This window comes from Anomaloglossus baeobatrachus, chromosome 2 (assembly GCF_048569485.1).
Source record: "Anomaloglossus baeobatrachus isolate aAnoBae1 chromosome 2, aAnoBae1.hap1, whole genome shotgun sequence".
In the NCBI taxonomy this organism is placed as follows: Eukaryota; Metazoa; Chordata; class Amphibia; order Anura; family Aromobatidae; genus Anomaloglossus; species Anomaloglossus baeobatrachus.
The window spans coordinates 589,097,336-589,123,709 of record NC_134354.1 but is presented as its reverse complement, the minus strand read 5'-3'; the positions used below and the strand labels follow the sequence as shown (position 1 = coordinate 589,123,709).

Sequence of the window (26,374 nt, the reverse complement as noted above, 5' to 3'; positions counted from 1 at the left end):
AAAATGAATATGAAATGAGCCTAATGAGCGGCCAGCACTTTCAGAAGCAAGAGATGCCGTGACAGCAACGCCTGTGATCAGTAAGTATGAAGCAGAGATAGACAGAGTGGAGAAAAGTTGGTGACCTGTGTTTTAGTTGACAAAACTGTATCCAAAACACAACGAAAAGGCAGTGCAAACGCACAACTAAAAATTTTGGTTGAGTTTTGACACACCTCATTCATTTCAATGGGTGGAAAATGTTCACAAAACACAAAGAAGTGACCTGCTTTTTTTTATTCAAAAATTAACAAATATTTGTCAATCAAAACACTGCTAAAAAAAAAAGTAATGTGAGCATGTAATTTCTGATTTATCAGACTTCGCTGGGGAAGCAAAACACATGCATTTTGTCATTGACACAGTGCAATTTAAAACGCAACCAAAACGCAAGAAAAAAACCTAACGTACGCACATGGCCTTAAGCTGGGTTCACACATAGCGACAACGTCGCTGTTACGTCACCATTTTCTGTGACGTAACAGCGACCTTGTAAGTCGCTGTTATGATCGCTGCTTAGCTGTCAAACACAGCAGACGCAGCAGCGATCATAACGACAGGCGTCGCTGTGCTACATGTGCAGAGAGCAGGGAGCCGTGCACACTGCTTAGCGCTAGCTCCCTGCACTCCTAGCTACAGTACACATGGGGTTAATTACCCGATGTGTACTGCAGCTACATGTGCAGAGAGCAGGGAGCCGCGCACACTGCTTAGCGCTGGCTCCCTGCAGTCCTAGCTACAGTACACATGGGGTTAATTACCCGATGTGTACTGCAGCTACATGTGCAGAGAGCAGGAGCAGTCACTGGCAGCGAGAGCGGCGGAGGCTGGTAACGAAGGTAAATATCGGGTAACCAAGGAAAGGGCTTCCCTTGGTTACCCGATATTTACCTTGGTTACAGCTTACCGCAGCTGCCAGAAGCAGTCTCCTGCTCGCTTCATTTCGTCGCACTCTCGCTGTCACACACAGCGATGCGTGCGTCACAGCAGGAGAGCGACGACCAAAAAATGAAGCAGGACATTCAGCAACGAGCGGCGACCTCACAGCAGGGGCCAGCTCGTTGCTGTATGTCGCACACAGCGACAGCGACGGGATGTCGCTGCAACGTCACAGAAAATGGTGACGTAGCAGCGACGTCGTTGTCGTCGTCGCTGTGTGTGACACCACCCTTAGGCTTGTTTCACACATCTGACTTTCTCCCTAGAGTATAAGCCATGACGTCCAGAGTAATTGAGGGTCTCCTGACCAGATCTCAATAGCCTCAGAAGCATATAACTCTGCCTTAGGAAAAGCCACTAGTCAGATGCATTAGAGAAAGGCCCATTACAGCACTCCAAATGAGAGAGGCGCTTTCAGAGCCAAGTAGGACATAGTTTTGTCTCAGGGAATTCCTAAATGGAATTTAAATGTCATATTTACTAGTAACGCAAACTCCGTCACTTCCTACATCAGGCCTGTCTGTATTAGACACGGACAGGAAAGGTTCAGGTTTACTTTTGGCTGTCAATTTCAACTACATTCAGTATAGATCTTATCTCTGCTTTAGGAACGGATATGTAAAAGTCCTTACTGTTTTAACCCTTTAAACTCCTTTATAAAAGGCCAGTAAAGTGCGCTATACCTATGAAAGGTTTGGTCTTTACACTCACTGCTCCTAATTAAATTCTGGTACTGCGCAGCGCGATACCCTGTATAATTGTTATAAACTTTAGGAATTCTTTATAAAACTGTGGACTGAAAAATACAACTGCCAAAAATGTCCATACACATATATCCTCTAACACATACACTTTTCATGTCTGTTAAATCCTAGTCATTTACCAAACTCAATCAAGAGATTTTCAATAAGGATAGAATAGAAAATATAGATTCTACTTATAAATTACACTATTTTCTGCTAACAGTCACATGCCTGCTATCCTCTATCACTACTGACTGCAGATGCAATTTCATGATAGAAAATTCTATTACCGTACTACAGAGCCCTGATCTCACAAAGAAATTAACATTTTATTATAACCCTCAGCTACACTAGTATGGACACCATGCTACTAATACAAGACATGTATCATGCAAAAGTCACAGAGGCGGCGCTGCCCACCTGAAGAAAAAGAGAGAGAGAGTCACAGAGGCGGCGCTGCCCACCTGGAGAGAGAGAGTCACAGAGGTGGCGCTGCCCACCTGAAGAAAAAGAGAGAGAGAGTCACAGAGGCGGCGCTGCCCACCTGAAGAGAGTCACAGAGGTGGCGCTGCCCACCTTAACAGAGAGTCACAGAGGTGGCGCTGCCCACCTGAAGAGAGAGTCACAGAGGTGGCGCTGCCCACCTGAACAGAGAGTCACAGAGGTGGCGCTGCCCACCTGAAGAGAGAGTCACAGAGGTGGCGCTGCCCACCTGAAGAGAGTCGCAGAGGTGGCGCTGCCCACCTGAAGAGAGAGTCAGAGGTGGCGCTGCCCACCTGAAGAGAGAGTCAGAGGTGGCGCTGCCCACCTGAAGAGAGAGTCAGAGGTGGCGCTGCCCACCTGAAGAGAGAGTCACAGAGGTGGCGCTGCCCACCTGAAGAGAGAGTCACAGAGGTGGCGCTGCCCACCTGAAGAGAGTCACAGAGGTGGCGCTGCCCACCTGAACAGAGAGTCACAGAGGTGGCGCTGCCCACCTGAACAGAGAGTCACAGAGGTGGCGCTGCCCACCTGAAGAGAGAGTCACAGAGGTGGCGCTGCCCACCTGAAGAGAGAGTCACAGAGGTGGCGCTGCCCACCTGAAGAGAGTCACAGAGGTGGCGCTGCCCACCTGAAGAGAGAGTCAGAGGTGGCGCTGCCCACCTGAAGAGAGAGTCAGAGGTGGCGCTGCCCACCTGAAGAGAGAGTCAGAGGTGGCGCTGCCCACCTGAAGAGAGTCACAGAGGTGGCGCTGCCCACCTGAAGAGAGAGTCACAGAGGTGGCGCTGCCCACCTGAAGAGAGAGTCACAGAGGTGGCGCTGCCCACCTGAACAGAGAGTCACAGAGGTGGCGCTGCCCACCTGAACAGAGAGTCACAGAGGTGGCGCTGCCCACCTGAAGAGAGAGTCACAGAGGTGGCGCTGCCCACCTGAAGAGAGAGTCACAGAGGTGGCGCTGCCCACCTGAAGAGAGTCACAGAGGTGGTGCTGCCCACCTGAAGAGAGGCTGGCGGGATCCTAGACATGCCCTTTCCAGTTTAAGCATCATCTCATAGGTCAGGACCTATGTTAATTTAGATCTGATGGCATCTGGTAAACATGGAGGATAAAAAAAAAAAAAAAAAGAAGAAAGAAGAGTTGTACTGGTCATGGCTTTATCTGCGAACAATCTATCCCAGCAGGAGGCGAGCCAATAAAGCCAGAAAGGGTGTGTTCAGGGACAGACTAGCATGACTTCAGGCGAGCAGGACTACCTTTGTGATTTTTACTGGCATTATGCATGCAGGACAAGCGGTGTTCAAACATTAAATGATTATTAATAATAATAATAATAAGGATATTTTGACAATGAGTAAAATTTGTCCTGTCAGGTTCACTTTAATGGCATCGTTACAGGATTTGCATTTTTAGCACACAAGTCTCCTTTTGCAGTGGTATTGATCCCTACATACTGCTGTATGAGTTCCGATCACAGAAATTGCAATCCGTTGCTTAGAGTAGTACATACAGACACTGCAAAGCTCAATGCAAATACTTTGCAATTATTACCAGTTTTCAGGAAAATCGCCATACCTAAATTCCCATTTGGTTTATTATTTCCTAAAAAAGAATAAAAAAAATAAAATGTAATGCAAAAAAAAATTTCTGTACATATGAAAAAAAAGAGGATAGGAAATATTCATTTATCTGGAATGAGTAAATTAAAGATAAAAATGACATATAGCCTCTCATATTGCATTGCTCTGCAGATATGTCATTATATTACATTTTCTAAGCATCTATACCTCTTCCTTCATCGATTCTATGTCTCCGGTTAGCCCTTTGCCTTTTGTCGTCTTGTCGTAACTGAAGATGTTCATCGATGTTAACACCTGCCACCGGCACAGCTGAAACAATTCAAGATAGAAGAATCATATGTAGCGCCATTTTAGTGTCATGAGTGGATTAAGACCAGCTCCGTAACCAGCTTTGGTAGTTATACGATTGCTCAACTCTTCCGTCAAACAACTATCGCTGCTCTTCAAAAGCAATATATATCTAAAGCAATGTCCAAAGGTTTGGAGATTGGACACAAATTTCGTTTTCTTAAAGTCTACTACTTCCCGATTTTAAGTGGCAAATTACAATATCTCTAGATTGTTATAAAAAGTGATCAGATGAATTGTAAATAAAATACAGTCATTCCTTTTAATTTGCACTGAAATGACCTGCTTGTATAATTTATGCTCTCGCTAGCTCAGGAGAAAAAGTGTGAACAAGGACAAGGCATCTGATACAAGTCAATCAGCATGGCAGAGTGAGAAGAGCAGACTTGTTCCTTTAAAAAAAGTGCTGGTGCTTGAAATAATTGAGTTCTGTTCCACATGATTACCCTCCAAGGAAAAAAATCCAGTCATCATTGCTTTGCATCAAGAAGACTTTACAGACAAGGACATTGCAGTTTGTAAGATTGCCCCTAAATCAACCATTTCTCAGATCAAGAGAGCAGGGAGCCGCGCACACTGCTTAGCGCTGGCTCCTTGCTCTCCTAGCTACAGCACACATAGGGTTAATTACCCGATGCTGCTAGTGCCGGCTCCTGCTCTGTGCACATGTAGCTGCAGTACGCAAGAGCGGCGGAGGCTGGTAACGAAGGTAAATATCGGGTAACCAGGGAAAGGTCTTCCCTTGGTTACCCGATGTTTACAGTGGTTACAGCTTTCCGCAGCTGCCAGATGCCGGCTCCTGCTCCCTGCTCGCTTCATTTCGTCGCTCTCTCGCTGTCACACACAGCGATGTGTGCTTCACAGCGGGAGAGCAACGACGAAAAAATGAAGCAGGACATTCAGCAACGAGCAACGACCTCACAGCAGGGGCCAGCTCGTTGCTGGATGTCACACACAGCGACGACAACGACGTCGCTGCTACGTCACCATTTTCTGTGACGTTGCACCGACGTCCCGTCGCTGTCGCTGTGTGTGACACCACGTTAAGTCCAGTAAATGCTAGGATTGTTATCTCAAGAGGATTCAGCTATAGATCAGTTCAACACCAGTGCAGAGCTTGTGGAGAAATACTAGAAGGCAGATAGCAATGCATTTGTATGCGCAATGTGGCAAAGGATTTTGGAGGCTGGGCTGGTGTCAAGGCGGAAAGTGAAGACGCCATTGCTCTCCAGAGAAAAACATCAAGGACAGACTACAGTCCAATCCTCGTACTTCCTGCAGATTGTCAGACGACTGGCGTAAAGTTATTTTCTCTAAACTGCTTGGACATCTGGAGGAATGATTGTTTGGAGAAAGAATAGTGAGCATTACAAGGAGTCATGTCAACATTAGACTATTGACAATCAGGTTTTTTACTTTTTGTATGCAAATAAGAAGCTGTATTTTACAATAATCGCAAAGTCTAAAATTTCAGAAATACTTTTTTTTTTTTTTCCGACAATCTGAGAGCTGCAATGTTTAAAATCTGTAGAATGTAAATTCTTTCAGCGTCTTTTCACCCATAGAAAGCATTGAGAAAGTGATATAACATAGAAAATAGATTTTTCTGCGTTTTAGTGAAGAAAACAAATTTTTATTAAACATGTTAATTTATAGACTAACGACACATTTAATCCAAATGAAAAAAAAAAGTTGCAAAAATGCGCCAAAAAAAAACACTGCAAAAAACACCAGTGAAATCTGATCATTGAACTCAACATTTTTACTGCCAAGAGAGCAGGCTTTTGCTGCAGAACAAAACAAAAAAAAAAACCCACTAAGGGTGAACATAGCCTAGAGTATTCATACTGAGAGCATTCAGGTATGAGGCTGCTTTACACCCAAGGGATTGGGCTCTAAACACTGCCATGAATAAAGAACGGCATCTAAACATCCCCCGCAGGAGCGATGATGAGATGAACAATGCTTTTTTTAGCAAGACAGCAGTCACAAGAAACAAGGGGTCATCAAGTGCCTCGATGAACAATACAGTGAAATTTTAGGTCAAGTCCAGAAAAGTCTCTAGTTCTTAAACCCAATGAGAACTCTCAAATCAGGTGGACAAAAAACAAAACAAACAAAAAAAAAAGTGTGTTACACTCCAAGCACGGATTAAACAAGAATGGGTTGTCATCAGTAAGGATTTGGCCCATGAGTGGATATCCAGTAAGGGAGAATTGCAGAGGGGGCATTACTGTAAATGTTGAGTCTTTGCATAAACTTGATACATTTTTCAATAAAACAAAAAAAAAAAAACCCTATGAAACGCTGATAATTAAAAGGGACCCCATCACCTCATTTTTCCATATTAAACTAGTTAGAATGGGTTTTAAATGATGCTATGTGCTTCAGTGACAAAGTTTAAAGAACAAAACCAAAAAACCATGATGTTATCTTTACATGGTTAGTTGAATGCATCTCATACTTTGCGTTTCAGTTATAGGTGTTGTGCTATTGATGTCCTCATTGCCAATCAACATCAGTCAAGCTATTTTTTTTATTTATTAAATGATGCCCACCACAATACAAATGATTGCTGTGACTGCCCAAACGTTACAGCAACCTGCCCTGTAATCCTGCTGTTGTGCACTAAACGTCCTCTGCCTGAGCATGCGCACTGAATCTAGGTGTATGTCCCTAGATTCATTATGCGATGTGCGCATGCTCCGGGCTGCTGACGTCACTTTGGGAGCGCACACTATTAGCGCGTTCCTATTACTGACGCAGAGCGAGGAGAGAAGTCAGAAAAGCGCAGAGCGGGGAAAGAAGCTAGGGATGTTGGTAATAGGGATGCTCGTTGGTGAGCCAGTAAGTGGGTGAAGCTCTCCGAGGACAGCGTCCCCAATTCAGTCAGTTGATTCCAATATCATACTGATGGCGTCTGCCAATACCTGGCTGCTACTTTATAAGTCCCAAGAAACCGCAAGCAATTTTTTGCTGATTACAGTTTATGATCCAGAACATATAAACTAGAAATGAACCTATCCATAAATTAATAAAATTAAATGAATTGCTAATATGCAGAACTTTAAATTAAAAAAATATTTCATGAAATGACAATTTCAGAAAAGGAACCTTGAAGTGATGGACTGTGGGGGGTTATTTTCCTATTAGTGGATTCATGCTAATGTAACTTCATTCTTTCAATAGAGTGAACTTTGCTCTGTACAGGCAACGTGAAGGATGGTGGTGTCCCAAGTACAACGTGTAGCGATGGGAATAGTCATCAGAAATGAGGACTAACAATGCCACCCAAACAAACCTTCCTACATTGCAATTGCTAAACCTCTTGCTAATTTTCGATAAACAGGTTCTGACACCACTACACAAAAAGCTGGGTGACCAAAAAATGCTTCTATAGTACTAGAAAACAGTCATTCAGCACATGTGGCAATGGTCGTCTCTCTCTAGAATGAGGCGTTACGTGTGCCTCAAGTCAGCGATTGAATCTAATGGCATAAAAAGCAACCCTACACAATTTACATACTACAAACCCCTGTCTGAGAATAATCCAATCTGGCCCACAGTCTGATGATTGGGACAATCATGTTTTATTCTGAGTTGGCAAGAAGTTTGGCAACTGCGCTAAGGATGACAGGAGGCATGTTTGGGCAGCATTGGATGACCTCTTTTATGATGTACCTGGTTCACCAGTAAGGCCTTGTGCGCACTAGGCGTTTTTGCCGCGTTTTTAGCGGCGTTTTTTACCGCGTTTTTGTGCTGAAAACGCAGTGACATTGCTTCCCCAGCAATGTCTATGGGTTTTCAGAAGTGCTGTCCGCACACAGCGTTTTTTTGTAGCTGCGTTTTTGTGGTGACCACAAAAATGCAGCATGTCAATTATTTCTGCGTTTTTCACTGCGTTTATCACCCATTGAGTTCAATGAGATATTCAACAACGCAATGAAAAACGCATATAGCCGCGTTTCTATGACTAAAAACGCAGCTATAAACGCAATGGGTGGGCAGTATAGTGACGGGTACAGGAAGAGGATTCCTTCTGTTGGTAAACACAGAAGCATGAATCCTCCCGGTACCGTCACCGCTGCGTCCACAACCCGCCCGGTGCCATGTCAGCTCCGTGCGGCGCCATGTCTGGGCGGGAGGTGGAGGCAGCGGCGAAAACCAAAGTGAACAGTAGAAAAAAAAAAAATGTCATATATACTCACCTGTCTGCAGGGTCCCGGTGCCATGCCCGCTCCCAGCCCCTGTCTCGGTACCGCCGCTCTGGCTGTGTGCAGTCTCCCCGGGGCAGGACCTGGCGGTGGATCACCTGATGCAGTCACCTGACGCATCAGCTGATCGTAGTCTCGCCGGCTTTTTCGCGCCCGGCCGGCTATCAGCTGATCCTGCCGTCAGGGGACTTCATCAGCTGATTACCGGCAGCTCCTTGAGCGATCGGACGGGATCAGACTCCTGTCCAATCGATCGCTCCAGTAGCTGCCGGTAATCAGCACAGCACATAAGTGAGTATTTTTTTTTTTTCTTCTGATGCATCAGCTGATTGTATAAACGGCTTTTATACAATCAGCTGATGTGTGATGTGATTCAGGCACTTGATCCTGACACATCATCTGATCGCTTTGCCTTCCAGCAAACCGATCAGATGATATTGGATCTGGATTGGACGGCGCGGGACCCTAACCCAGGATTACTGCGGAGGGGGGTTTATTTCAATAAAGATGGAGTCACTAATTGTGTTGTGTTTTTATTTCTAATAAAAATATTTTTCTGTGCGTTGTGTTTTTTTTTTTATCATTACTAGAAATTCATGGTGGCCATGTCTAATATTGGCGTGACACCATGAATTTCGGGCTTAGGGCTAGCTGATAATATACAGCTAGCCCTAACTCCATTATTACCTAGCTAGCCACCCGGCATCAGGGCAGCTAGAAGAGTTGGATACAGCGCCAGAAGATGGCGCTTCTATGAAAGCGCCATTTTCTGGGGTAGCTGCGGACTGCAATTCGCAGTGGGGGTGCCCAGAAAGCTTGGGCACCCTTCACTGTGGATTCCAATCCCCAGCTGCCTAGTTGTACCCGGCTGGACTCAAAAATTAGGCGAAGCTCACGTCATTTTTTTTTTTTTTTTAATTATTTCATGAAATTCATGAAATAATTAAAAAAAAAAGGGCTTCTCTATATTTTTGGTTCCCAGCCGGGTACAAATAGGCAGCTGGGGGTTGGGGGCAGCCCGTACCTGCCTGCTGTACCCGGCTAGCATACAAAAATATGGCGAAGCCCATGTCATTTTTTTTTTCTTTTTGGGCAAAAAACTGCATACAGTCCTGGATGGAGGATGCGGAGCCTTGTAGTTCTGCAGCTGCTGTCTGCTCTCCTGCATACACTAGTGAATGGAGGATGCTGAGCCTTGTAGTTCTCCAGCTGCTGCCTGCTCTCCTGCATACACTAGTTCTGCAGCTGTCTGTCTGCTCTCCTGCATACAATGAACATTTTGAAGAAGGAATTGACATCAGACTTTTTTTTTTTTTTTTCATCAACAATCTTTAATGGCATTGTGCACTGATTAAAAACGCAGTGAGCAAAAATGCAGCAAAAAACGCACCAAATCGCGGTTTTTTAGCCGCGGGTGCGTTTTTTGAGACAAAAACGCACATAAAACCGCAGCGTGAAAAGAAGGGAATTTTGTTTACTTACCGTAAATTCCTTTTCTTCTAGCTCCAATTGGGAGACCCAGACAGTGGGTGTATAGCTACTGCCTCTGGAGGCCGCACAAAGAACTACACTTAAAAGTGTAAGGCCCCTCCCCTTCTGGCTATACACCCTCCCGTAGGAGTACGGATTCCTCAGTTTTAGTACCAAAGCAAGAAGGAGGAAAGCCAATAACAGTTTCAAAAACAAATTCAATCCGATAACAAGATCGGAGAACTTAAGAAACAACATGAACAACATGTGCACCCGAAAAACGAAACCCTAAGAACAAATAGGGCGGGTGCTGGGTCTCCCAATTGGAGCTAGAAGAAAAGGAATTTACGGTAAGTAAACAAAATTCCCTTCTTCTTTTTCGCTCCTAATTGGGAGACCCAGACAGTGGGACGTCCAAAAGCAGTCCCTGGGTGGGTAAAAAGATACCACATGAACGGGCTGTCAGACAGCCCTTTCCTACAGGTGGGCCACCGCCGCCTGAAGGACCTGTCTACCTAGGCTGGCATCTGCCGAAGCGTAGGTATGCACTTGATAGTGTTTGGTAAACGTGTGCAGACTCGACCAGGTAGCCGCCTGGCACACCTGCTGAGCCGTAGCCTGATGCCGCAATGCCCAGGACGCACCCACGGCTCTGGTAGAATGGGCCTTCAGTCCAGATGGAATCGGAAGCCCAGCAGAACGGTATGTGTGAAGAATTGGTTCCTTGATCCACCGCGCCAGGGTGGATTTGGAAGCTTGCGATCCCTTATGCTGACCAGCGACTAGGACAAAGAGCGCATCAGAACGGCGTAGAGACGCCGTGCGAGAAATGTAAATCCTGAGTGCTCTCACCAGGTCCAACAGATGTAAACCTTTTTCAAATTGGTGAACTGGATGCGGACACAAAGATGGCAAAGTGATATCCTGATTGAGATGAAAGGAAGAAACCACCTTGGGAGAAAACTCTGGAATTGGACGCAGTACTACCTTGTCTTGGTGAAACACCAGGAAGGGAGATTTGCAAGATAACGCCGCTAGCTCGGACACTCTTCGAAGAGACGTGACCGCCACAAGAAAACTACTTTTTGTGAAAGCCGAGAAAGGGAAACCTCTTTCAAAGGCTCGAAAGGCGGCTTCTGGAGAGCAATGAGAACCTTGTTTAGATCCCAGGGTTCCAATGGCCGTCTGTAAGGAGGAACGATATGACAAACTCCTTGGAGAAACGTGCGTACTTTAGAAAGCCGTGCCAAGCGCTTCTGAAGGGAGACTTGACCCTTAAGAGAGCTAAGCGACAAACCTTTTTCCAACCCAGACTGCAGGAAGGAAAGAAAAATTGGCAATGCAAATGGCCAGGGAGAAAACCCTTGAGCCAAGCACCAAGCTAAGAATATCTTCCACGTCCTGTGATAGATCTTAGCTGAGGATGGTTTTCTAGCCTGTCTCATTGTGGCAACAACTTCATGAGATAAACCTGAGGCCGCTAGGATCCAGGACTCAATGGCCACACAGTCAGGTTCAGGGCCGCAGAATTCAGATGGAAAAACGGCCCTTGAGACAGCAAATCTGGACGGTCTGGTAGTGCCCACGGTTGGCCTACCGTGAGATGCCACAGATCCGGGTACCACGACCTTCTTGGCCAGTCTGGAGCGACGAGAATGGCTCGATGGCAGTCGGACCTGATTTTCCGGAGAACTCTGGGTAACAATGCTAGAGGTGGGAACACATAGGGGAGTCGGAATTGCGACCAATCCTGAACCAAGGCATCTGCCGCCAGCGCTCGGTGATCGTGAGACCGTGCCATGAAAACTGGGACCTTGTTGTTGTGCCGTGACGCCATCAGATCGACGTCCGGCGTCCCCCAGCGGCAACAGATCTGCTGAAACACGTCCGGGTGAAGGGACCATTCTCCTGCGTCCATGCCCTGGCGACTGAGAAAGTCTGCTTCCCAGTTTTCCACGCCTGGGATGTGAACTGCGGATATGGTGGACGCTTTGCTTTCCCCCCACGTCAAAATCCGCCGGACTTCCTGAAAGGCTTGGCGACTGCGTGTTCCCCCTTGGTGGTTGATGTACGCCACCGCCGTGGAATTGTCCGACTGAATCCGAATCTGCTTGCCTTCCAGCCATTGTTGGAAGGCTCACAGAGCAAGATAGATTGCTCTGATTTCCAGAACATTGATCTGCAGGGTGGACTCTTCCTGAGTCCACGTCCCCTGAGCCCTGTGGTGGAGAAACACCGCTCCCCACCCTGATAGGCTCGCATCCGTCGTGACCACTGCCCAGGACGGGGGAAGGAACGACTTTCCCTGTGACAATGAGGTGGGGAGAAGCCACCAACGCAGAGAGTCCTTGGCAGTCTGAGAGAGGGAGACAGTCCTGTCGAGGGACGTCGATTTCCCATCCCATTGGCGTAGAATGTCCCATTGTAGAGGGCGCAGATGAAACTGCGCGAACGGGACCGCCTCCATTGCTGCTACCATCTTTCCTAGGAAATGCATGAGGCGCCTCAGTGAGTGCGACTGGCTCTGAAGGAGAGATTGCACTCCTGTCCGTAGCGAACACTGCTTGTCCAGTGGAAGCTTCACTATCGCTGAGAGAGTATGAAACTCCATGCCAAGATAAGTCAGAGATTGGGTCGGGGTTAGATGGGACTTTGGAAAGTTGATAATCCACCCGAAACTCTGGAGAGTGTCTAGTGCCACCTTCAGACTGTGTTGGCATGCCTCTTGAGAGGGTGCCTTTATAAGCAGGTCGTCTAGATACGGGATGACCGAGTGACCTTGCGAGTGCAGAACAGCTACTACTGCTGCCATGACCTTGGTGAAGACCCGGGGGGCTGTTGCCAGACCGAAAGGCAACGCTACGAACTGCAGGTGTTCGTCGTGTATGACGAAGCGTAGGAAACGCTGATGCTCTGGCGCAATCGGCACGTGGAGATACGCATCTTTGATATCTATTGATGCTAGAAAATCTCCTTGAGACATTGAGGCTATGACGGAGCGTAGGGATTCCATCCGGAACCTCCTGACTTTTACGTGTCTGTTGAGCAACTTTAGATCCAGGACGGGTCGATACGATCCGTCCTTTTTTGGGACCACAAACAGATTGGAGTAAAAACCGTGACCTTGTTCCTGAAGAGGGACGGAGGTCACCACTCCTTCCGCCTTTAGAGCGGCCACCGCCTGCAACAGAGCATCGGCTCGGTCTGGTGGTGGAGAAGTTCTGAAGAAACGAGTTGGCGGACGAGAACTGAACTCTATCCTGTACCCGTGAGACAGAATATCCCTCACCCAACGGTCTTTGACGCGTGACAGCCAAATGTCGCCAAAGTGGGAAAGCCTCCCACCGACCGAGGGTGTGGGAATCGGAGACTGCAAGTCAGGAGGACGCCGTCTTGGCAACGGTTCCTCCGGCTGTCCTTTTTGGGCGTGACTGAGACCTCCAAGAATCTGAGCGTCTCTGGTCTTTTTGAGTCTTCTTTGACGAGGCGAATTGGGACCTGCCCGGTCCTCGAAAGGACCGATAACCAGACTGACCCTTCCTCTGTTGGGGTTTGTTTTGTCTGTGTTGCGGTAAGGATGAGTCCTTACCCTTGGAGTGTTTGATGATTTCATCCAAAACGCTCTCCAAACAATCGGTCACGAGAAAAAGGCAAATTGGTTAAGCACTTCTTGGAATGAGAATCTGCCTTCCAATGTCTCAACCACAGGGCCCTACGCAAAACAACGGAGTTGGCTGACGCCACTGCCGTGCGGCTTGTAGCGTCAAGAACAGCATTAATCGCGTACGATGCGAATGCCGCCATTTGCGAGGTCAATGGTGCTACCTGCGGGGCAACTGCACGTGTGACTGAGTCGACTTGCACAAGCCCGGCTGAGATAGCTTGGAGTGCCCATACGGCAGCAAAAGATGGCGCTAACGACGCTCCAATCGCTTCATAGATGGATTTCAGCCAGAGCTCCATCTGCCTGTCAGTGGCATCTTTAAGTGCCGCTCCATCTTCAACTGCAACCAAGGATCTAGCTGCAAGCCTGGAAATTGGAGGATCCACTTTTGGACACTGGGTCCAACCCTTGACCACCTCAGGGGGAAAAGGATAGCGTGTATCTTTAAGCCGTTTAGAAAAACGCCTTTCCGGATAAGCGTGGGGTTTCTGGATTGCGTCTCTAAAGTCAGCGTGGTCCAGAAAAGTGCTTAATGTACGCTTAGGATATCTGAAATGGATTCTCTCGTGCTGCGAAGCTGACTCCTCTACAAGAGGAGCTGGTGGGGAAATATTTAACATCTTATTGATGGACGCTATAAGATCATTAACTATGGCGTCACCATCTGGTGTATCTAGATTGAGAGCGGTCCCAGGATCAGAATCCTGATCAGTTACGTCCGCCTCATCACCCATAGATTCATCTCGCTGGGATCCTGACCATTGAGATGAATGTGAAGGCCCCTCATAGCGAGCCCGCTTAGGTTGCCTGGGGCCATCGTCCGAGTCAGAGTCTTCACCCTGAGGTGTATGTGCCCGTCCCGGAGCTTGGAGGTAATTCAGCTGAGGGGGACCAGGGGGCAATGATTGCACAGTGTCCGTGGCCTGAAGTACAGGCCTAGCTCGCAATGTGTCAAGAATTTGTGACATAGTGAGAGACATTCTGTCAGCAAAAGCTGTAAACTCAGTTCCTGTCACCTGGACAGCATTCACAGGTGGTACACCCTGGGTCACGTCCAGCAGAGGTCCCGACTGTGCAAGTGCCGCAGGGGCCGAGCACTGCACACAATGGGGGTCAGTGGAGCCTGCCGGTAGAAAAGTCCCACATGCGGTACAGGAAGCATATAATGTCTGTGCCTTGGCACCCTTGCGTTTTGTGGACGACATGCTGTTGGCTCTCTGCAATGTGAGAGAGTCTATAGCCAAAGGGCGACCAGCGCTATGCAGTACAAAGTATTTGCAGGAACAAAATACTAAGATTACTACTGGCACAAGAGGGGGTGAGCCCTGAGGGCTGCTTACCGCCCGCTGAATAGCGGGTAAGAGGCGCAGAATTCCTTGTCTGGGTCTCCCCGGCTCCCCTCTGCAGCTCAGCGTGTCAGCAGGAATGGCTGCCGGCGTCTGTGGAGAGGGGCGGTCCGTGGGAGTTCCCAAACAAAAGTGCGGGAAACAGTGTCCCCTCTGTGCCTATTGTGAGGGCTGGAGTATGTAAAAACGACTCCAGCCCTCAGCGCTGATGCACTGACCAGCGTCCCGCCCCTCTCCTGACTGGCAGGTCTGGGGGCGGGAACGAACGGAACTAGGCCGCAAAAGCCGGGGACTCGAGTTATCAGCGCGGCCGCCGTAAAAGCGCGGCCCGCGCTGAAGTCCCCGGCGCACCACAAGTGCCAGCCGCGCCGCAGTCCCAGCGGCCGGCGCGACCGTTTCCCAAAAGTGTGCCTGCTTCAGCGAAGCTGAATGAGGCCATGGCACAAGCGCCGCAGCGCTGATGTCCCCGGCGCACTACAACACCCAGCATGCTGCGGTGTGAGCGCCAAATGCACGGGGACACAGAGTACCTTGAGGAAGCAGGGCCATGTCCCTGATGTACTCCGCTCCATCCATCATCTTCTCCAGGGGCTGTAGATGGAGCACGGTCTCAGTGCCTGGAGACCAGTAAATCCCACTTCACCCAGAGCCCTGTAAAAAGGGATGGGGAAGGAATCAGCATGTGGGCTCCAGCCGCCGTACCCGCAATGGGTACCTCAACCTTACAAACACCTCCGACATACAGTGGGGTGAGAAGGGAGCATGCTGGGAGCCCTGTATGGGCCCTCTTTTCTTCCATCCGACATAGTCAGCAGCTGCTGCTGACTAAAAACAATGGAGCTATGCGTGCGTGTCTGACCTCCTTCGCACAAAGCTAAAACTGAGGAATCCGTACTCCTACGGGAGGGTGTATAGCCAGAAGGGGAGGGGCCTTACACTTTTAAGTGTAGTTCTTTGTGCGGCCTCCAGAGGCAGTAGCTATACACCCACTGTCTGGGTCTCCCAATTAGGAGCGAAAAAGAAAAACGCCTAGTGCGCACATACCCTAAGGATGACTATCTTAATGCAATCTGCTTGGAATAATGTCATTCTTCACGTCATTTGTAACAGAAAAAAGAAAACAAAAAAAAAAAGTTTTAACGTGAAAACCGTTTGATTAACATTAAGAACGCTGTTTTCTGCTGAAATCATCTCCTATTTCATGTGTCGCACACACACACGCCTTTGCATCTAGAACAGTGAAGATGAATCCTCCATGTTGGTGACATAGCCTATTAAGTTTCCCCTTTTCTCCAAAGCTGGGGTCTAAAATTGGAACACGTCTGCCAAACTGTTGTACAGAATGGTCCCTCAAAAAATAGCGCATGCGCAGCGTCGCACATGCAGTGTAAACTGTACACAACGCCTGCTCAGTAAATCATCTACTTTCAGAAGCGCTGCAGATAACCCACGATGACTGCTCCCAATAGCACAAGGTATAGGAAAGTAGAAAATGTCAGCAGCGCACAGGACAGAGGGTATCTGGGAAATTAACTACCCAGTGTAAATTGGCGGTCACATGACAGCCAACAATGGACCATTTTCAATACTAAATGCAGTAATACAGAATAATGATGGATGCAGAGCAGAAAACGTGACAGTACATGTGTACTACATATTGCATCAGATTTCTGAAAAAAAATATAAAAATTTCACACCTTTACCTAGAAGGAGATCCAAAGGAATCATCTCCTTCACTGCATCTAGGATTCCTCTTTGTCGGGCATCATGGCCATCCAATTCTCTTGCACAAGCCTTGCAGCAGCCACATACAGCGCAGCCGGACTCTCCGGAGCCACAGCCACAAACCCTAAACAAAGCATAATCCAAAGAGCTCGATTAGTAAGGAAAAGTATTAATTCTCACATCTGCCATGTAGTTACACTGATCTTCTGCTCACATACCCGCCTGGCACCCGATCTGGCCGCCCACTGCTGACACAGCTGGCACCATATCCAGTACAGTCTCCACACACTGTGCAAACCATGCAGTGCTCCAGCTTCCACTTGTGCATTCGAGGTGGACACATGACAGATTTCTCATCCTTTTCATCCAGCTCCTCCTCAAGGTCTTCATCCATCGCAGTTGCCATATTTTCTACACCAAATCCTATAAGACATGACAAAGGATGGACGTTGAATCCTCGGTAGGAAAACATAAGTCTCCAAATGTAATTCAGCTAAATACTGCTTAATGTTGACTTATCGGATTTTCAGTCTTCTATTTTATACCTGGCTTGGTCAGTGAAGCTGGAAATCAATGTGATTTTAGTGCTTTAGGGGTATTGTCAGCAGGATTCCCCCACCTGAAACTTATATGTGCATGTGGCCCTTATTAAATTTATTATGCATGCTTATATAGTGCCATCATGTTCCGCAACGATTTACAGAGATCATCATCATAGTCCCCATTGGGCTCACAATCTAAGTTCCCCATCAGTAGGTCTTTGGATTGTGGGAGGAATCCGGAGAACCCACACAAACACAGGGAGAACACACAAACTCCTTGCAGATATTATCCTTAGTGGAATTTGAACTTAAGACTACAGTGCTGCAAAGCAACAGTGCGACCCACAGAGCCACCATGCAGCTCTTTCAAGGATAAGTCCAGCAATACCACTACATGGCCAGTCTGTTCCGCCATCAGAATTTAAAAAGAACATGCGAATGAGGCTTAAGAACTACTTGTAGATCTGAAGCCTCTACACTCCAGCTTAAATTTTTCTGCCAGCCTACTTGAGGTGCGATTTCAGACAAAGGAGCAGTCAAAGGAGTCTGAAGCAGGAGGCAATGGCGCTGGGTGAGGAATAGAGCTGGAGTGACAGACTTCATATCTACCATAGCCATTTGGCTACCATATCAGTTCAATCCCTGATTTCTCAGGAATGGACGTATGGACTGGCCATGTAATCATATTGCTGAGCTTGTCTTTCAAAAAGCTACATGCACATATGGTTTGGGGGTGTGAAATTCTCCTGACAGTTTCCCTTTAAACATAAGCATGCACAAAAGTAGCTAAAAGAAGTAGATTTACAGTAGAAAACTTTTCCGTAATCATTTTACCTTTTCCACCCTGACTTAAAGCTCCAGTGTCTCTTCCACATTGTCCTTTATTATTTACACCAAAGGTCCAAACTTCACCTTTCTTAGTCAAAACACAAGTATGAGCTTTGCCCATTGCCACTTGAGTAACAAAGTGTCCTTTCAGGTCAGTAACCAAATCTGTAAGAAAAAGACATTCAGTTACAATGCAATTCAGCTAGGAAGCGTAATCCATTTATTATATAAGTGTGACCTCAATTTTTTGTTTCACATTTTTGTTCTGTATTACAATTTGTTCATAGCCCATTTGGAGATTCCATCAGGGGTGTATACCTATGTACACTGGAAGTCCATGCAAGATTTACACTCAAATATGCAGCTTGGCCCCAATTGTTTTGCAATATGGTTGTTGTGTAAAAATCCTTTACTATTGGCTTATGATAAAGGAATGAACCACAAAGATGATTCACTTCCTCACCTTAACCTGACATCAGTCGTAGAACTTTCTGCAAGAAAATCCACAGCAGATGTGCAGCATGAGCTTCTACCCACGGATTCTGATCACATACACGACAGTATATACCGTATTTTTCGTTTTATAAGACACACCGGGTTATAAGACGCTTCGCAAATTTAGAGATAAAAAAAAGGAAAAAAAAAAATGGGGTCAGTCTTATAATCTGTTGTCTTACCGGAGGGCTGCAGCAGTGGTGGTGAAGCGGAGTCACAGGAGGCAGCCACGGCGGGTCCGTGGTGGTAGATGCGGCGGTGGCCAGTGGCGGCAGCAGGTGAGTGGTGGAGCAGGCCTGTGTAGTGAGTATCCCAGTGTGTCCGCGGTCCTGGTTCAAAATGATGGCGCCTGGAGCGGCGCATGCGCAGATTGAGATCTCATCGAAGAGCTCCATCTGCGAACGCGCTGACTCCGACAGGTACCCGGCTGCCCGCACGCAGCCACAGGCAATCCGGGTGCCCACACACAGCCACTCGGCCGCCCGCACGCACCCGGTCGCCACACAGACAGCCCCCCGGTAAGCTATATTCGGATTTTAAGATGCACCCTTCATTTTCCTCCCAAATTTTTGGGAGAAAAAAGTGCGTCTTAGAATCCAAAAAATATAGTAAGTGCTAGGAAATAAGTGGAACTACAAGTTCCAGCAACCACTTGATATAAAAGGCTGTCCGGCATGGTAAACCCGTATGGCACAATGAGGGAGGCAAAGCTGCAGTTCACTGTTCGGATGCCGGCTCATTCTTATCGCCATATGTATTTTTTTCATAATTATAAAACCTTTATTACAGGCCACACACAAATGTCTAAGAGGACACACACTACATTATGTCATTCTTCTGAAAGTGAGCGGCACAATCCCAGCCCGCAGGGCAATCACATTGCATTTTTATCGCTTACTTGAGTTGTCAGAATAGATGGCGTCTTTCCCAAACATGTACAGCTCCCCGTCCTTTGTGATGACAGAACTGCTCCCGTTATTGCACGCTGTGGTAAGAACAAACTTCCCTTCCATTTTGATCATTTTTTTTGGCTTGTACGGTTTTGACTGTCTTCTGCTCTTTGCTGTACAATGTAAAAGGATAAGCAAAATGTATTTTACCATTTCATCTTCTTCACATTTCCCTAAAGGTCTTAATTCTACTAGTTGGAAATACTGACTTGATTCACCATCTTCTCCTTTACTGGCGGTTCCTGTGAAAAACACACTCCCGTCTTCGGCAGTGAGTAAGGCATGGGATCCATCATGGCCAACTGAGAACTGGACAATCTTTGGAGATTTAGTTATGGGCAGCTCCACCCATTTGCCAGTTGAGGGGCCACCTTGCTTGATTCCAAGGCTCTGATATTTACCAGTGTAATACACCTTAAAACACGTTTAAATGAGAAAATAAGTTCTGGTCATTTAAAGGGGATATATGACAGCAGGTTTTTGCTATGCAATCGAAAAGCAGCATAATGTAGGGGCAGAGACTGACTCCAGCAATGTGTCACTTAGTTTACTGTGTGCTGCAGTTGTGATACAATCACTGATTTCTCTGATGCAGATCTAGTAGAAAACTGCTAATCAGTGGTGCGGTTGCACAGAGGAGTTGACTAGGAGGCACAACACTTATTCCTGTAATGATTGACTCTTGCTGATAAAACCCTGATTTAATTGACATCACAGCCCAGTGAGTGATACACCGCTGGAATTAAGGTCCAGTCACACTAAGCAACTTACCAGCGATCCCAACAACGATAGGGATCGCTGGTAAGTTGCTAGGAGGTTGCTGGTGAGCTGTCACACTGCGACGCTCCAGCGATCCCACCAGCAACCTGACCTGGCAGGGATCGCTGGAGCGTGGCTACACGAGTTGCTGGTGAGCTCACCAGCAACCAGTGACCAGCCCCCAGTCTCCTAGTTACAGCACACATCGGGTTAATTGCCTGATGTGTGCTGCAGCTAAATGTGCACAGAGCAGGGAGCAGCGCACACTGAGCGCTGGCTCCTTGCTCTCCTAGTTACAGCACACATCGGGTTAATTGCCTGATGTGTGCTGCAGCTACATGTGCACACAGCAGGAGCCGGCAGCACAGGCAGTGAGAGCGGAGGAGGCTGGTATCAAAGGTAAATATCGGGTAACCAAGGACAGGGCTCCTTGGTTACCCGATGTTTACATTAGTTACCAGCCTCAGCAGAAGCTGGCTCCCTGCTCACTGCACATTAGTTGTTGCTGTCTCGCTGTCACACACAGCGATCTGTGCTTCACAGCAGGACAGCAACAACTAAAAAATGGCCCAGGACATTCAGCAACAACCAACGACCTCACAGCAGGGGCCAGGTTGTTGCTGGATGTCACACACAGCAACATCGCTAGCAACGTCACAAAAGTTGTTCGTTACCAGCGATGTTGCTAGCGATGTTGCTTAGTGTGACGGGGCCTTTAGTGTCTCAATCCCTACATCATGGTGCTCTCAAATTACATAGCAAAAATCTGCTGACAGATTTCCTGATCTCAATATACTTTCTTACATATAAGGTGATGCAGAACAGTGACAATGTATAAAGAAACCCCTAAATGGGGGATGGGATTCCTGATTCCTATTAAATCTCAGCCCCTCCATTTATAGCAAGATGATCTGCTTTGTATTACATTACTCTGCCTGCAGTGATTTACATTAGATGACCTTTAGCATCAATTTCTGATCAGTTTCTGATTTAAAAAAAAAAAAAAAAAAAAAGAAGGTGTTAAATTATCACTCTTAAGGAAGTGGTGAATCTTAATCCTGTAATCTAGCAAGTAGGGAATACAATCTTTTTGGAGCTGTAGTTAGAGACTTTCGCACAATGCCGATCTACCTTTCCACTAGAAGTTTTCATTAGTGCAAACTCTCTTCCTGCTCCAAGAACAGCCAACTCTTCATCATAGCCTGTACCTGGAACAAAAAGTAGAAGTAGATGCACTCCACTCAATATGAAGGAAAAAAAATAAGTTACACACACACACACTTTGTAAATAAACGTGTGTGTGTGTAAGTCAATGGTTGATACATCACTAAGCCTAAACAGTGCAGTACTTTAGGAAATTTACTTCCAAAAAGGTAGCAAAGTGAAAATAAAATAATAATAATAATAATAATACACAGCTGATGAGGTCTGTAAATTTTCCCTGAGCCCCAATAGGGTGCGCCATGAATACAGACATAAAAGCCTATTTCAATAGGATGTATTTTATCAGGGAGTGGTTCTACCCGCGGTCCCAGGAGCAGGACCCAATGGTCAGTCACTAGGGGGACCTGGTCACTTAAAATATAATCCTGTCGTTTCTCTAATGCCAATTATAAACCGTATTCAAACACCACATTAAAATTGGCAATATACGGTAAGCACAGTCTAATACTAGAAAGCGGCCTCCTTAAGTCGCCCATTTTTCATTAATAGAATACTATAATTAATAAATACACATTTAATTTTTTTTTTTTTAAATACATATATTTAGCTAAACTGTATGCTTTATCTATAGCACTGTGTCAGGATTTTAAAGATGGCAACAGCTTTGTGAAGAGCGCCTGCTGGAGGCTGATGGCCGGTCAGAGCAGCGCCCTGTCAGGCATCGGGAACTCTTATTCCTCAGTTTAGTCATCATGACAGGACACAGAGCAGAGTGGACTAAAGGACAAGCTAAACACTGTTCTTTACCTGACCGAGAATGAACAACCATCTTAGTAATCCTGACAGTATTAATATTGCAGTGTAGGGAGTATGTGTCTCTCGTAGATTCTATACACAGCCCATTCTACAGCGTGGCCTCATATCTATGACGGGTGCACACTGATAGATGGCAGTTGCCATCTTTAAAAATTCCTCATAAAAACTGTGCTTGATGAAGCATACCTTTTGCTAAATATTTAAAAAGCATTCTATTCACTTTATCACATTTCTCAGCAAACCACTTAAAGTCTTTAGTGCAATCCAAATGTGTGGGTTTATTTGCAGATCCTGTCTATACCAAAAAAAAAAAAAGTCAAGGAGACATGTCCGTTTCTGACCGCAAGTCACAGATCAAAATGATGCATATGAGGCCGGGGTCAGACAGGTGAATAGCATCAGATTCAATATGTTAGTGACGCTCTGCTGCCAGTGTGATTGGAGTGCCATTCTACAGGTGAGGAGAGATTAATATGATTGTTCAGCAGGCAATTCTATCACTAACAAATCCACACACGAGATCTCCTGTGCTCTGTATATGAGAGCTGCCATACTTCTCTAAAGTGGATTATCTCTCAAGAGAACAAAATGATCAGCCATTGAAAACCCAAGAAGGTGACAGCCCCCCAATATAATCTGACAGGGAAAGTCAAGAGGTGCCCCATACAGACTATGGCCATCTTAAGTTACCACCTCTATTACATTCACGATCTGTAACCTAAACCTCAATTTTATTACTTTAAATTATTTTTAGGATATATAATGTCACCCCATTCACATGTACAAATGTCTTGGAACATCTTTTTAAAGGGAACCTGTCATCAGAAATTTTGCACTAAACCTAAAAGATTCCCCCTCTGCAGCTCCTGAGCTGCATTCTAGCAATGTTCCTGTTTATGTGCCCCCTTTCTGACCAAAATAAAGACTTTATAAAGTGGTACCTTTTTATGGGCGGCCATAATCTCGCGCATGCGCCGTGCCACTCTCGCGGGACTGCAATGTGCAGTGTGACAGCTGGTGAAGTGTTGCGCATGCGCGAGATTATAGGCGGTGCTGTGATTTTCATCAGCAAGTACCCGCCCATAATCTCGTGCTCGCGCTTTCAGCGCCACCTCCACCGTTCTGCGCAAGCGCTGGCCAGCTTACCTCACGTCACCTTTTTGAAATTGCGCGATGGGGGGACGGCCTAAAGTGACAAGGAGGCAGACTAAACGGCCACCAGAGAGCCCGCCCCCGTGTACCATTATCAAGATCTGAATACAAAAAAGGTAACACTTTATAAAGTCTTTATTTTGGTCAGAAAGGGGGCACATAAACAACAGGAACATTGCTAGAATGCAGCCCAGGAGCTGCAGAGGGGGAATCTTTTAGGTTTAATGCAAAATTTCTGATGACAGGTTCCCTTTAATGATATGTTCTTGTTAGTCATTGATTTGTAAACTTGCCCGATGAAGAAACCTCTGTGTGACAAATGCTTTCAAATATATTTTTTCTGATTAGCCAATATATCAGTCTTTTTGACATAATGCCATTTACATAGATTGTTTTCTGAGTAACAAGTATTTGTATTATACATACTTATAATGTGTAAGTCTTTCTCCAAATCAAATAATGAGATGCCGCACGCGTGCAAACACTTCCGAGCCAGTTTAAGCTGCAGCTCTTGCTGTAACACGGGTTCTGTGCTGGTTGCAAATATTCGAACTACAAACCCATCCTAGAATAAAAAATATAAACCAGGAAATAAAAAATGAAAATATATTGAGATATAATTTACCATTTAAAAGGCATCCAAGGAAATATGATGTATGATCCATCTACAGCATGGGTGATAAGCTACTGATCGATGAGGGGCAGACTGCTGGGACCCACACCGATGGGTAGAAAAATTCCCCATTCTGCTGGTTACCAAATGCAGGTCAGCAACAGCATAGGTAATGAATGGATTGTCAGAGTATGGGCACTTGCCGTTCTGCCGATTGGCGCAGGTCCCAGTGGTCAGACCTGCACCAATCAATAAGTGGTTAGATGGTCACTTGTTTTCCCCTTGACAAACATCTTAACTACACCACTCGTAGGTTTTTTTATTCCCCCGCTTAAGCAATGCTTTATATCCGTTAAACCCAGTCATATAGTCACCCTCCGGCAGCGTCACCTATTGTCACCAATCAAGTCGGACTCTGCGATTAGTGACCTGCCAGAAGCTCTAGTATTTCATTGAGTGTATCGGTGGTCACAAATAAATGCAAGTCTATGAGAGCCTTGTTGTGACTCAGATGCAATGAGCGCATGTGACGTAACTTCGGGCCAGTCAAATATTGTCACAAGATGGCACAGAGGGACCCAAGCAACGTTTGTAAAAGGTAAAGACACCCGAAGGTGAGTATATGACAGGGGGCAGAAGACTTACATTTAACCCCTTAACGACCGCGGGCAGTAAAATTAAGTCCTAGTGGTCATAACGTTACTGCCCGCGGTCTGCCGATGGCAGCATGACGCAATCGGCGCACATCTCAGCTGATTTTCACAGCTGAGATGTGTGCCTGCTAGGCACGAGCAGACTAGTTATCTGCTCGTGCCGTTTAACCCCTGAAATGGCGCTGCCAATATGTGACAGCACCATTATAAACGCGATCGCGGTAAAGTTTTACTTACCGCCCGATACCGGTCGTTGTCATGGTAGGGCAGGGTCATGTGATGACGCCTGTGATAGACATGAACCACTTTCGCTTTGTACGGAGGCCAGGGAAGCAGGAAGTGCACGTATCTGCTGTTTACAGCTGTGTAGCTGTGATCAACAGATAGCGATCAGCAATCCGATCGCTCTGCCCTATAGCCCCCTAGGGGGACTAGTAAAATAAAAAAAAATTAAAAAAAAAAAAAATTTAAAAAATTAAAAAAACATAAAAGTTCAAATCACCCCCCTTTCGCCCCATTGAAAATTAAAGGGTTTAAAAAAAATAAAAATACACACATTTGGTATCGCCGCGTTCAGAAACGCCCAATCAAAATATAAAATCAATTAATCTAATCAATAAACTGCATAGCAGCAAAAAGATTCCAGACGCCAAAATGAAGTTTTGTCGCCACAACTTTTGCACAAAATGCAATAACAGGCGATCAAAACGTAGCATCTGCGCAAGAATGGTACCGTTAAAAACGTCAGCTTGAGTCGCAAAAAATAAGCCATCACTGAGCCATACATCCCGAAAAATGAGAACGCTACGGGTCACGGAATATGGCGTAAAATGTGCGCCACTTTTTTCAGACAAACTTCCGAATTTTTTTTAACCCCTTATATAAAAGTAAACCTAAACCTATACATGTTTGGTGTCTACGAACTCGCACTGACCTGAGGCATCACACCAAAACATCAGTTTTATCATACAGTGAACACAGTGAATAAAATCTCAAAAACAATAGTGCTAACGCACTTTTTTTGCAATTTTTCAGCATTTGGAATTTTTTTGCCGTTTTCCAGTACACTATATGGTAAAACTTATGGTTTCATTCAAAAGTACAGCTCGCTCCGCAAAAAATGAGCCCTCACACGACCATATTAACTGAAAAATAAAAAAAGTTACGTCTCCGAAAAAGAATGGCAAAAAAAAAAACGGAAAGCGAAAATTTAGCCGGTCGTTAAGGGGTTAAAGCGCCACTCGTGGTGAAAGAAAAAATACTGGACTGGTGATTTAAAGAGAAACAGCTTAAGCAGATCAGTGGGGGTCCTGGTTCAAAGACCACCACAAACCATTCAAGATAACCCAGCCTCCCCAGCAACTGAGAGGTGTGCAACTCAGTAGACAAGAGCATGTACTCAAAGCAGAGTATACATATTCAATAGAAAGTAGCCTATGAAGCCGTTGCTTTCTATTAAATTTGTACTGCGATCTGTGTGCGCTCGTCAACTGAGCTGTGCAGCCTTTGGGTAAAGAGGGCGAAAGAGAACGCCTCCACTTGTAATTATAAGGGTACTAGAAGATTAATATATAAATGAATGAAAGTTTAGTTACACTAAGTGAACTATAAAATAAGACTAATAAAATAAAATAGATAACAAGTTTATAATAAAATAGACTTGTTCCCATCTCCAAGATCCTATTCCAATATTTACAGTGGGTACGGAAAATATTCAGACCTCTAGACATTTTTTACTCTTTCATTGCAGCCATTTGGTAAATTCAAAAACAGGTCATTTTTTTCTCATTAATGTAAACTCTGGACCCCATCATGACAGAAAAAAAAAATTAAACAAAACAAAATGTAGAAACTTTTGCA

At 45.9% G+C, this 26,374-nt stretch overlaps 1 protein-coding gene across 17 annotated transcripts in view; it reads right to left on the bottom strand.

The window, feature by feature from the left end:
* Positions 1 to 26,374, bottom strand: part of MYCBP2 (MYC binding protein 2) — a 481,356-nt gene that overhangs the window by 345,560 nt on the left and 109,422 nt on the right. For 11 of the 17 annotated variants that reach the window (XM_075336774.1, XM_075336775.1, XM_075336778.1 and 8 more), the window contains exons 10-18: positions 23,675 to 23,813; positions 21,248 to 21,324; positions 19,567 to 19,771; positions 19,306 to 19,470; positions 17,919 to 18,077; positions 16,761 to 16,965; positions 16,515 to 16,666; positions 3,983 to 4,084; positions 3,747 to 3,797 (exon numbers count right to left, since the gene is read on the bottom strand). In XM_075336774.1, the coding sequence (XP_075192889.1) occupies positions 3,747 to 3,797; positions 3,983 to 4,084; positions 16,515 to 16,666; positions 16,761 to 16,965; positions 17,919 to 18,077; positions 19,306 to 19,470; positions 19,567 to 19,771; positions 21,248 to 21,324; positions 23,675 to 23,813 (1,255 nt within the window). The remainder of the gene's footprint in view (positions 1 to 3,746; positions 3,798 to 3,982; positions 4,085 to 16,514; positions 16,667 to 16,760; positions 16,966 to 17,918; positions 18,078 to 19,305; positions 19,471 to 19,566; positions 19,772 to 21,247; positions 21,325 to 23,674; positions 23,814 to 26,374) is intronic. The other 6 variants (XM_075336776.1, XM_075336790.1, XM_075336791.1 and 3 more) reach the window with 3 other exon arrangements.